This window comes from Haplochromis burtoni, unplaced genomic scaffold (genome assembly GCF_018398535.1).
Source record: "Haplochromis burtoni strain Fernald_Lab_line unplaced genomic scaffold, NCSU_Asbu1 Contig_253, whole genome shotgun sequence".
Classification (NCBI taxonomy): Eukaryota; Metazoa; Chordata; class Actinopteri; order Cichliformes; family Cichlidae; genus Haplochromis; species Haplochromis burtoni.
In genome coordinates, this window is record NW_024582614.1 from 509954 (window position 1) to 522954 (window position 13001).

The following is a 13001-nucleotide window of genomic DNA, read 5'->3' on the forward strand; positions in this document are numbered from 1 at the left end:
CTTTCTGGTCATGCAATTAAATAAACACCCCGAAATTTATTAAGGAGGACTTACTGCACTAGTGGTAACAACTTGGATCACATTAACTTAAGCTAAGAGTAGCCAGCAAACTACTCTTGTGTGGCTCATAACTAAAGCACAGAGCGCATTCTTTATGATTGCACATTTTCACACATTTATTCCACGGTCTGCTGTGTAGCTTTCCAGGTGTTGGTCTTCCATCACTGTTGTCACTGAGGGGAAAAAAAAAAAAACAACAAAAAACTGCCGAGTCACTCATGTCTCAACAGGAAACTCTCACGTGTGTCTCCCATGTTGCCCAAGTGATCCCAACAATGTGTACGCGTCTGTGCAGGGGAGGTGTTGGTGGCGGGCTTGTGTTTAAATGAGAAGATCAAGCTGCTGTTATGAAGCTTCCAGCCAAAGAGTGTATCTCTTCTACCAGTAGCTGCAGAAACTGTAAACCCACAGCAGAGGTAAAACCATTTATATAAAAAAAAAAAAAAGAAAAAAAAAGAAAAAAAAAATCTACATAATCCTTGAAGAACCAGCTCAAGGCTCATTTTTGTGTACATATACAGATAAGTTCACTTAGATATGTATGTGTGCATGCCTCGAAATTTCTCAGCTGGTCTCAGTTCATCGGACTTGCAGGGATGTCCTCTGAGCTGGCACGGATGAGAGGCGCCCCGTTGCTCCTCTCTTTCGCCTTGGGGATACGAGACTTACCATTCTAGAGACAAAGGTGGAGAAACAGACAAGAGTGTGAGAAACTGAAAATGAGGTCAAAGAACCAGGAGGGTGAAGGGTTTAAAAATTATTAACAAAAAAAAAAAAAAAACATGACAATGATAAGAAATGGGGATTAGATGCAACGGGGAGAATGTGAAAAATAGAGAGGGGGGAGGTGGGTGGGTTAGTCATATGAAAACTAGCAAAAAATAAAAAAATAAAACCCACAAACAAACAAGCAGTTAGAAAGAGATGAATTTCATGTTCATACCCAAAGGAGCGTTTCCACACGACCTGCCATGTTTCTAAATTGCAAATTTCAGCAGTTACCGCAAAGCAACAGACACACACGACCAAACAAATTGCAGACGTACACAGATGGTGCATTTATTCTTATTAGTCGTAACAATGTACAAAATTTAAAACAAAACAAAAAAAAGCCCAAAAAAAAAAATCACATAAAAAAAACTTCCTGAATCGCTGGAACAACACCAAGGGGTATAATTATGATATATATGTATAAACAGACACAATGCTGTGCTCTTTGAGAGCGCTTACAGTTTACGCGCTCTATTAAAGATGCAACTTCCTTTCAGTGGCCCAAATGCCTCTCTTTGATCTTTATGTCCCCCCCCAAAAAAAAAAACAAAGACAATGTTTCTGTGAATTATTTCTCACTCAAGTATGCATGTGCACACTAACAAGATAACACACTCCTTGCAGCACTTCCTCTGTACCGAGAATGTATTCTTTGAACACACATGCCAGAGTAACGAGTCAGAGGAAATGTGGCAAGAATCATGACCCGCTAACCACCAACACACATCTGGACTGGTTTAAACACTACCACAACATGAGCGTATACAAGCTACAAAACACATGGATTAATGAAGTGCACACAGGACACAGAAATGTTACGGTCAGCATAAACTAGAGTAATAGTTGCATCAGGCAACAGGATAATTCCAGGCATTTGGGTAATTACCAAATCTGTTTATAGCATAAGGCAGAGAGGTGATTTAACCTCACTGATTGGGATTTTGAGGAGCTATGTGAAGGTCACTCCTTGACCTTCGGTTAAAAAGTTGGCCTGGAAAATTTGGTGGCTGGATAAAAGTGCATATGCATGGAATTATATTTGTGGCCTTTATTCTGCATGAATGATGGGACACAGTGTGAACACAGATGTTTTGCGCATACACAACCAAATTTTGAACAGGTTAAGACAGAACTGAAGGTTCAAACCGTAATTCTAAGCTTTGAAGTTTGAGATATCGAGCTTAAATATTAACGACGGCAAATCAGAAACCTAAATCGGAGGGTTAGGGTTAGGAGTTTCTTACTAAGCAACAAACTTTGCGACGCAAAAATCAAGTCAGTGCCGAAGTGCCAAAAACTGCAGTTCTTCAAATGGACACTTGACGCCAATTCCAAGACAGTAAGTCCGCAAAGACTCCAAATTTAAATAAAAAAAAAAAAAAAAAAAAGTTGTGTTGGTGGACTTTTGAATGGAATAATCTAACAACTAGCATGACTTGCTGTGCAGTTAATTGCACCAATAGCCTGAAAGTCTGTCTAAAATCATTGTAGCAACTTAAAATCTATCAGAATACATGTTTGCCTGTTTTATTTTTCAATTTTGTTTTAGTGTCCATGTTTAACAGATGTTGAGACAGAATTTCAGCATGATCAACAATTATTAATATAATTTTAGGCACTCCTATAAGACATCCAGTCAAAGACGCTTATTTCAGCACTACTGACACAGAGGAAAGCTTATACAGTAATGTCCCTACTGGTGGCAGTTAATTAGCATGCTAAGTGGCTAATAAAGTGGCTATTTACAAAATACTTTATTTTTTTCACTGAATGATTGATTTATTTTGGTACAGACTTAAAGGTAAACTCATTTGATCCTACCTCAATATGCAATATACATGTATAATTACATACAATTATATAAGTCTACAAACAGATATCACGCATAAAAATCCTAATAATGATGAAGCTAAACGTTGGGTTTAATTGTGCCTGTCTGTAGAACAAATGAAATGTTTTGAATAAAAAAAAAAAAAAAAGGGTCAACTCATATTTCAAATCAGGCAACAAAGTATGTATCTCATTTACAGTGACACAGTTTTTTTCCTTTTTTCCCCCCTTCACAAAATACTTTAAGTGTCAATTTGTGAATTATGTTTGCGTCTTAATTTTTGAATTTTGTTTTTACACAGAAAAACTGCCTACAGCACTGTGTAGCTATTTAGGTAAATCTTTAGTTTTCCCAACATTTTGTAGAATCAACTGAACAATGAACAAACTCAACATAACATTTTTGCAGCCCTGTTGTTTCTGTCTTTAGCTCGCATTCCAACACTTTCATTGCTCTTTGGCTGTGTGCCTCTTTCTTCCCAGCTTCCACCCACTTGTCAACTCTTCAGCTCTTGACCTCCTCCATCAACAGCATCACACAGCAGTGTGTACTCTCTCAACACGTGCGGTACACATTCGAGCATGGGTTTAGATGTCGCACGTTTTCAGATTTAATACCAAAGTTAGCAAAGTCGGCTTACATTTGACAGTGAAACGGAAGGTAAATGCAAAGCAGTCGCAAACAAGACCCCACATAAATCATAGTTTAGTCTGATTTGGCCAGGTGCAACGCGCAAACACAAAAGAAGTGGGGGATTTCTGAATGATGGTGACGAGTGTGCAGCTGTGAGCTGAACAGAAACAGAAAGGCCATTTGCTTTACCAGTTTCCACATTACTGACTCTGACACAGTCTGCCACAAATCCACACAGAATTTAGTGGCAGGATTAAAGTGTGAGAAACAAGAACTGAAAGAAGGAAGCACACAACCAACAGATCCTAGATTAAATAATAATAATAATAATAATAATAATAATAATAATAATAAAAAGAAACATTGTAGAATATCAAAGTTTAAGTTATGGAACATTTGACACAAAGTCACTGTGTTGAATGAGTTCTGTGTTTTGGACCTCTGTTGGAGGTTTTCTCTGAATGTGTTTTTTCTCACATCCTTACTAAAAGAAATTCTACAAGTGCAGTGTTTGTTTACGCCTCAATAAATGCTGTGATGTGACCAATCGCCATGAACTAAACCATCTCTTGGACCAGTCAACACTGATACTGCAGTGCAACAAAAAAAAGCACATTTGTTTACAATCGCTCAGACAGACAAGAACACAATAACTCACATGTATGCAAAGTGCACATTAACGCCGTGCTTGCGGTTTCTGGTGCACTTCTAAAGACTAATACAATTTTCACATAATACAACCATAGACAAGCTCTCAGCTGAATATATGAAAAAAGAAAAAAAAAAACAGCACAAAGGCTTTGACTGGGGAAGTGAGCACTACAGTGAAGATACGTGGTTTTTCCGAATAGAAACTTCCCCAAAATATGCACCCCCAAAAAAAAAAAAAAAAAAAAAAAAAGGAAAAAGTAAGCCACAACAACAATAATACTAATAATAATTAAAAAGTTATCTTTCCGCAACCCAAGTTCTCAGTATAACTGAGTGGAGACAGTAATGTGAAGCACTTTACAGACTGTCCCTGCACGCTGCATTTTTACAGTTTTATGCAGCTGGCTCTGATCAAACTGCTTCTAACCTGTTGTTCAATTTTAACTGGAGGGAGATGTTGAGAGGTTCTGCAACATTTTACTTATAAGCAATTAATTAACGAGTCTTTTCAGCTCTTTGCAGTAAGAAGCACTGAAATAAGAATAAAAACAAACAAAAACATCGCACACCTAACTGATCAGCCTGCCTGCGCAAAGACTAGCCGTGTCTGCTCTTCCCTGATTTGTGTCGCATGTTGCAGATTTGCCAGGTCTCACTGACAGATGGATGAAACTACTGGATGCAGTGTGTAAACTGTGTGTATATATAGACTGAAAACCTGGCACAAACTGGACTTTTTGCAGGCATGACATTCAGGAAATTAAACAACAAATATCTATCTATCTATCTATCTATCTATCTATCTATCTGGATATTAGGGGTGCAACGATCCGCGGTAGCTCGTTAACGGAGATTTGCTGTGTTGTGGCGTTAACGTCATTCCAGTTCCCACTAGTGCTGACAGCACTGGTGGGAACAAAATGAATATGACCGCACATTTACGTCGACATCATCCTAGAAAGACAAGTTGAAGCAGACAAAAACAACAAGCATGCTACAAACTTTACCCGAGTCATTTAGACAGCCGTTAGCACATGATTCTCCTTATGGGGACCTGATATGTTTAATATGCTGCTGAGAATATAGCCCAGAAGAAGCGTATAGTATAGCTTTTATTTTGGAAAGAGCCATTTCTCTGTAATAAACTCTCTTTTTCCAAAGATGAGTGATTTCTCGATCAGATATTTATTATTTTATCCCTTTGTTGTTTCAGCAACATTAAATTTAAAAACTGTACGTTTGAGTTAAAATATACATTTATAATTTTAATAAATGACAAATTAAAAAAGCATGAACATTTTTTTGTATTGCAAAAATATCGAACCGTGACACCAAAGTATCGAACCGAACCGAGAATTTTGTGTATTGTTGCACCCCTAATGGATATATAGATAGATAAAAAAACAACAACAACAACAACAACAAGGAGCCACATTCAGCTACGCTGCTGTCGCACATCTCTCTCAAAATATTTAGATGGACAGATCATCTGACTACAGTCAGCATGATACCAAGTGGCCTAAAATCATAAACAGTCCTTAGAGCATGTGCTTGTTTTGATTGTGATTGCTGTCATCGATTCCATTGCTCTCGGACAGTACCTCTTGCTCCACGGTGTGAAATTTAACTTCAGAGAAGCCTCTGTTCTTGTGCCTCTGAGACCAGTTGCAGCACAGGATCTCCTTGAAGGTCCTCCTCATGTCTTGGTCCCTGAAGCAGTAGATGATGGGGTTGACGAAGGAATTGCACTCTGCCAGCACCAGACAGTATTTCTCGGGGCCTAGCACCAAACTCCTGTCACAGTTTAGACCATCGAGCAGTAGCACAACCAGTGCGGGTGTCCAGCAGACCACAAAGCAGCCTACAGAGTCAGGGGGGAGAAAGAAATTCTTTACAACTCTGTTAATTTCTAAGGGTAGGGGGAAGCATATGAGGGAACACACACACCACACAGATTAGCCAGTTCAGTAGTCTGTTCTGTATAATATCTGCAGACTTTGGTAGCATGCTCAGCACTAATATATGCAAAACTACCAGCTGCAAAAACAGTTAAAGGATGTGAGACCACATACTCAGGTGCATAGTGGCTTTATGTGTCTCTCAGAATGATAAAATGAGGAAATGTCCTCACTGTCCTGATGACGTTGCTCGCAGGTACAAATTGTCAGCAGTGTCATGCAGGCAGAAACGAGCAGTTTTCTGTCATGCTAACAAAACTATGCAGCTCCCTGTCAGGACATGCTCTGGCTTTTCCTCAACTTCCTCACATGCCAGAGCAACTGAATCCTGGCTGCTGAGTGACGGGACAAACACTTGTGGGGTTTTTTTTGTTTTTTGGGGGGTTTTTTTTGGGGGGGGGTAAATTTGGAGGAATTTAATTGAAATCAAAATAAATCAGAATGAGACAGTGAGAGTAGAGCAGCAAAGGAGAGAGACTAGATTAGAAAATAAGAAGAAATCAGTACCAGGAAGAGAGGAGGTAATGTGTGTGTAAAGCCCATTTTTACAGGAACAGACAAGAAAAGAGATGAGCTTGCACGGGCCGAGAAGGCTGGCTGTGTTTGATCAAGATAAACGTTTCCCGGGAAACTTTATCCTCTGCAACTTTCTCCAACTAAACTTTCAGTAGAATTCAGTAGATGGCAATGGTTTGCACTGCGATCACTTAGTCACTTAAATTATGTACACTTAGTGTTCATAATTTTTATCATCAATAGAATTTCCAGGCACAGCCATGGTTGTCTCAGGATCTCATCTCTGCCTTTCACAGATGCTGTTCTGTTGACCATCAGGTGGTGACCTTCAGCTTGCACTGTGATAGTTTGCAGTTGATTGCAAAGTGATCAGGATGAGAATCTACACCTCCAAATCTGAAGCCGTGGTTTTCATCCAGAAATAGTTTGAATGCTCACTCCAAGTTGCTACTTCAAGTATGTCAGTGTGTTGAGTGAAGCAGAGGACAGACTGGTGTCTACACTGTGACAGAGTTAAGCGTGAGAACAAACTGAACTGATTTACAGGTCAGTGATTTTCAGCCTCGTCCCTTGCACACAGAGATTTTTAATATTCGGGAGTGAATTAGCATCACATCTTTTGGAATGTTTTGGTTGGTTGGTTGTGAGTCCTTCACAACAAATGTTCAGCACACACACACACACACACACCCCATTATTTTCTCAAAAGTAATTCAATGTATTTATATAGCACCAAATCACAGTCACCTTCAAGGCGTTTCATTTCATATTGTAAGGTAGACACTCTACAATATATATTACGGTAATTACTTGCCAGAGAGCAGTCTAAAACTTGTTATTATTTTCATGTTAGTCCATAATGCATTCTCATAATTACCAGTTAACAATACAAACCTTAGGCTACAGTGCAATGCACTGACACAAATCCCTGTCCTAATGAGTACACATGTAAGAGCTTTCTTTTAGTGTTTTCACAAAATAAGCAACACAAAGAAAATCTGAAAAACCAGTTCAAAGATATTTTAAAGTGATCTCCATGGTGATTCTACTGTAGAAACATGAACAGGTAGAAATGGAGGATGCAGCCCGACTGCTCATTGCTGCTTTTTTTACCTGTTCAAAAGCAGTGAACAGGTAACAGGAACCGGCCTGGCTGCCGTGCTGAGGTCGGCACACGCTTTATCATCATTTTGGGTTCTTCAAAAGCTTTTCTGTTAGCGTGATGTTTTTAAATGAAGCTAAAAACGCAAAGTTATCTCCCAAACATAACTATTTGACTTGATATGTATTGTGTGCACTCCCTTACCCAGGATCATGGAGACTGTCTTCATCAGGTTCATCATGGTTTCTCTCTGTCTTGTCGTCGAAGTGTGCTGTGACATCTGCCTGCCCTTGTGCCTCACATAGAGAAAGATCCGGGTATATACGGCCACCATGATGGAGAAGGTCATCAAGTTAAGAACGGCCCAGAATATCAGGAAGCTGCGGTGGTATAGCGGTGCCATGGTGGAGCATTCACTTAGATGGCACGTGCAGTTCCAACCCATTTGGGGAACGAGGCCCATGATTATTGCCACCAGCCAAATTAATAGCATGACTATGAAAACACGCCGAGTGCTCATGCTGCTGTGTAGCTGGACGTTGAAGATAGTCTGGTGGCGCTCCACAGCCACGAATAGGAGGTTGAGGACCGAGGCTGTCAGGCTGGTATTTATCAACCCCTGACGAGTAAACCACTGGTTCGGTGATAGTTTTATAGTCCAGGGACCAGTATGAAACATCATGTGGAGATACGCAAAACCTAGGAGGAGGAAAGTGAGGAGATCTTTTAAACAGAGGTAAACTATTTACACTGTTACATTCTGAGTCGAGTCTATCGTTGTTACCAGAGCAGGACAATGAACAATCTTTACATGAAATAAGAGGATGTCAGAGACTCATCGCGGTAACATGCTATCGCTGTGATCAGTACAAACTTAGTTGAAATAGTCAGGAGTACTATTAAATCAAACTCAAAAGGTTGCCTGACTGTCCAAGAATCCCCAACTTGGCATTCATGGTTTGCGTTTAAGAGATCACTGTTGCTTTTCAATGGAAACAACTGTGAGAATGTGTTTCTATTTTGCTCTACTTTCTCTTTGTGAAGGGTTTTCTGTGAACTTAAGTTATTTCACAAATGGTTTTACAAAAATAAATGGGAAAAAATTTACCTGCAAAAAGGTCTGCCAAAGCCATATTACCCAACAAGTAGTAGATGGGAAAGTGAAACCGTCTGTTTTTGAAAATGGCCGCTACTACCAAAAAGTTGGAAAAAATAACAATGAAGCAAACAATCAAGCCCAGCGTGACAATAAGAACGTCACGCTTTTTCCATTGAGTATTAATGGCTTTTCCACTGTTGTTGTAGAAAAAGTCGATGGTCTCATTGTCATGGCAGGTACCGGTTATGTTACCCATCCTGAGGCGTGAGCGGGGTGTGGGATGAGAAAAACGTTGATGAGTAGAAAGAGTAGGGTGGTGTTGCAGACGCAGAGTAGAAGGAGGAGGATTAGGGCACCACTGACACTCGCCACATTGGGAGGTTTGGAGATCGGCATGCCATTAGCTGTGCAGGTGAGGACTGGAGTTATCCAGACGTCTGAAAGCCTGGGGACTTCTCTGGATGCACATCTACATTCTGGAGAAAAAGTAGTAAGTTTGAGCAAACATTAAATTATGCATAACAGTTCAAAATCAGTGATAAGCATTTATTAACAAACTACAGAAACTGGTTATAGTGAAATGATATCCAACATAGACAGCAAATATTTAACTTAAAATTTTTAGCATTTAGAGAATAAACATTTAAAATAATATAGTTTGACAAGATTAAGGTAAGAAGGAAGTAAAGCAATATTTGGATGACAAAATAACCAAGTATTTACCAGGTCTAAAGATGAGGTAAATACTAAGTAGACCTTATAACTTAAAGTCATGATTTGCCATTTTACTTTATTAGTCTCTCACATCACAGTGTAGGAATTTCTTTACATGGTTGTTTCAGTTCATTGCAGCTTGCAGGCAGTCATTTCCGCTCTCTTTAATTCCCGGTCAGGTTGAGGTCTGGACTTTGACTGAACCATTGCGACACCTCGATTCTTTTTTCCTTTTCCAACAAAAGTAACCGGCTGTGCTTGGGATCATTGTGCTGTTGCATCACTCAGTGCTGGCTGTCATATGACCTCACATTTGACTCTAGAATACTTTGGTATACTGATGAGTACGTGGTCAACTCGGGAACTGCAAGGTGTCCACATCTAAAAAAAATAAAATAAATCAACACAACTCCACCACCACCACGTTTGAGCAAATACATGTTTGGTTTTTATCCATATGTGGTTCTGTGCATTATGGCCAAACTACTTTACTTTGGTCTGCTCTGCACAAAGGACAATTATAGATGTACTAAATCATCGATTTTAACAGGGGCATTTTACTATGGCTATAAATCAGACTATTACTGGAAAACAGTGACAAATATGTTTATCATGCAAAATAGCTGTGGCTTTTGTCCCTTGTAGCTTATCCCGGTGTTGCTGTCCATCACAGGTCAAGCTCAAATTACAGTCAGAACATCTATGCATTTGCGCTGTCTTAACAGAGTCAAACACCAGTGCGAACAAACCATTGCTAGACACCCTTGTACAGAGATATACAGCACTATAGCGGTAAAAAAAAGCACTGGTTTCCCCCCCCGCCCCCCCCCAGGGTTGGGGTTAAATCACCAGAAAAGCTTTTTGTATCTAGTGGCCAAACAAAATGTGATACCTAATATGGAATGGAAATTGTAAGGTATCAATAAATAATTCATTAAAATCACCTAAATAAACTAAACACCCCTACTGAGCATTTAAAGAAAAGAAAACATCCTGCTTTTTACCGTTATATTCTTTCACAGTGAAAAGGTAGGGCAGCAAGTTCAAACTGACTTTGCACCAATACAAATGAGCACTTTATTAACGCCACTAACCTTCATCAAATCTATGTACTGAAAGCAGCATCTAAATAGATTGTCCTGTCATGTGACGTTCCAATATTATCAAAAATACAGAGGCTCTTCTTCCTGTTAAACTAATGCAGACATGTTGACTTGACTTATTACAATGCACTACAAAGCATGCACTCAGAGGGCAGTTTCCGAACACACACTTATTTTATAATCCTAGAAAGATAACGCTGTTCCCAAACAGGGCTAAGCTGCGATAATAAAGTTGACCCAGCCAACAAAGATAAAGCAGTATGCAAGATTTGCCCCCACGCAAGCTGTGGATAAACAGGTCACCTCCCCTTTCAGTCCTCTGATGCTTCAGTGTCGTGCTGCAGAAAATAAGTTTGAGTGCACAGCAACTATTTTCCTATTCAATTAAACTGAAATCAATTTACATTATCAGAGAAGTAATTGCTGGAAGCGAGTCGCATCACTTTTTTGTTGTTGTTCAGAACATCTCAGACTACGTGCACATCTAATCAGCTTTGTTGAAATACATGAGTGGCATTTCTTGCATTAACTAGCTGATTAATCAACTTATCTAACGCATCCTTAGCTACTGAGCCGTCTCCAGCAGGTAAGCTTTAAGGTTAAGGTTTGAAGCCCCAACGAAAAGGTTGTTAGCTTTTTTTGGCAAAAAATGGAAATAAGGATCTATACATTTACCACAGAATCACATCGTAAGTAACTTTGCCCTGTACAAGCCAGAAAACCTTGATTTGTAAGAAAAGCAACGTTATACACTACGTTCATATACTACGACTGAGTAACTCCTATCTGACATGTCACAACAAGAACAGGCAAGGCTTTAAATGATTGTAACTGAAACCAAACACAGCCCAGATCAAAACGCAGCCAACAACTGACTAATCCCTTATTTAGGGTAAACCTGTACATGCTGCACAGTGTGCTCTTATTGTTGAGTCAGCAGCACAACCTCGCACAGTCTCCACTCTCCTGTGAAACGCAGCACTGCACGACAACACCGCAGTGCCGTCAGTTCCAAGTTCAACTCTCCCAACAATGGAAACAGCAGAGCTGCTCCCTGCAGAAGAGACACACCTCACAATTACACAATCCAGCTATGTAACTCAATCTTAATCCAAACACACACACACACACACACACACACACACACACACACACACCCTTAGTGACCCGTTCTCCTACCAAGGATGTGTGGAAAGAAATGCCAAATTAAAAATGTGAAAAATGCAGCGGGAGTGCAAACTTCACAGGTTGGAAATGAAGTGATGGATGAGACCACTGCAGGAAAGAGGGTTCAATCTTTGATCGAGGCAAAAAATTAAAACAGGTGAGGAAATTAAAAAAGAAAAAGAAAAAAAAGCCTTTCCACATTCTATCCCTGTGGTGACAGAATGTGGAAGGATCCAAATGGTTAAAAGTAGTGAAACAGTGGTGTGCATGGGAATGTGTCTGAAACTCACCGAACAACATCACAAATTTGTGGCGAGCAACAGGAAGGTGAGAAGGATGCTATTCCCTTTATGAATGCAATACTACCTCGACTACATACGACCAGCAGCTGCAGCTTTAAAAAAAAAAAAAAAAAAAAAAGTTCTCGTTGTTGGATTTGTGTTTTAAAGTCATACTTTAAAATAAGGAGTGGACTTGTCCACTTCTTATTTTAAATGCATAATCACATTGGCCAACTCTGTTTGTAAAAGCCCAACATTAGTCTGCAATTGACATCGAAATGTTTACATGTGCATTGAGCCAAAGATATTAATAAAAAGACGAGCTCTTAAGTCATAATTAGATGTCCAACTGCCATTTTAGTTTCACCTGCAAACATACCTTGATTTCAGAAGGCACCTTCAGCACTACGGCTGACAGTTCTGCGAATTTGTATTTTCCTATTTCAAAAAAAGCACAAAACCACAACGCTTCAGTGCAAAGTGCATCTTAAGCTGCACTAAGCAGCTGCTGTCACATGATGTGCCACAACTGAAGTGCTCATCGCATTTTCTGAACCGTTTTAGGCACAACAGACATTCTGCTATGTGACACACAAAGTAAGTGACTAGTCAGTGAGAAGTTACTGAATAGTCTGCCTCAAGTTGGCGAGAGTGAATATCTGGTAGACAAATAATAAAAATAAAAACTTGCTGCCTAAAGGGAAACTGACAGCATTTTCAGAATTAGGTAACTAAAAAAAATACCACTAAGTTGATAATACTTCTGTACTGTAAAAGTGAAGCTAAAGGCACACTGCTAATGCTCACCAACAAATCGTGTTGTCTCATCTGATGTAAAGTGTAAAAATAAGATTTAACACTTTTTTGTATGTAGGACAGTTTAATGGCCAGACTTTGTGTCATTTCCCAAAATATCAAACTGATGCACTAATAAGAGCTTGCTACTCACACAAATTGAGAAATAATAGTAAATCTGTTGCAGCAACTCTGGTCTAGGTTGTAGACGGGTACATAAAGGTTAGCTCAACACAATGTTAGCTGGCTCAGCAAAGTCTAAAACCCTCGTTGGAGATTTCATGCAACGGCGGATATTAACTTCATCTTATAAGCTGGGC

At 39.5% G+C, this 13001-nt stretch overlaps 1 protein-coding gene across 4 annotated transcripts; it reads right to left on the bottom strand.

Moving 5' to 3' along the window:
* Positions 1 to 6: 6 nt before the first annotated feature.
* LOC102290354 (lysophosphatidic acid receptor 2) lies at positions 7 to 10150 on the bottom strand. 4 transcript variants are annotated; one of them, XM_005938452.3, is made up of 5 exons: positions 9451 to 10150; positions 8631 to 9097; positions 7727 to 8221; positions 5548 to 5807; positions 7 to 733 (listed from the first exon to the last, which is right to left on the bottom strand). In XM_005938452.3, the coding sequence occupies exons 2-5, from the start codon at positions 8875 to 8877 to the stop codon at positions 635 to 637; spliced, it is 1101 nt and encodes a 366-aa protein (XP_005938514.1). In that variant the 5' UTR covers positions 8878 to 9097; positions 9451 to 10150; the 3' UTR covers positions 7 to 634. The 4 variants fall into 4 exon arrangements, with proteins under 4 accessions (XP_005938514.1, XP_005938513.1, XP_042083251.1 ...); XM_005938451.3 differs by having other exon boundaries at positions 9427 to 10150; XM_042227317.1 differs by lacking the exon at positions 9451 to 10150 and adding an exon at positions 9345 to 9363.
* Between the last annotated feature and the right edge of the window lie 2851 nt (positions 10151 to 13001).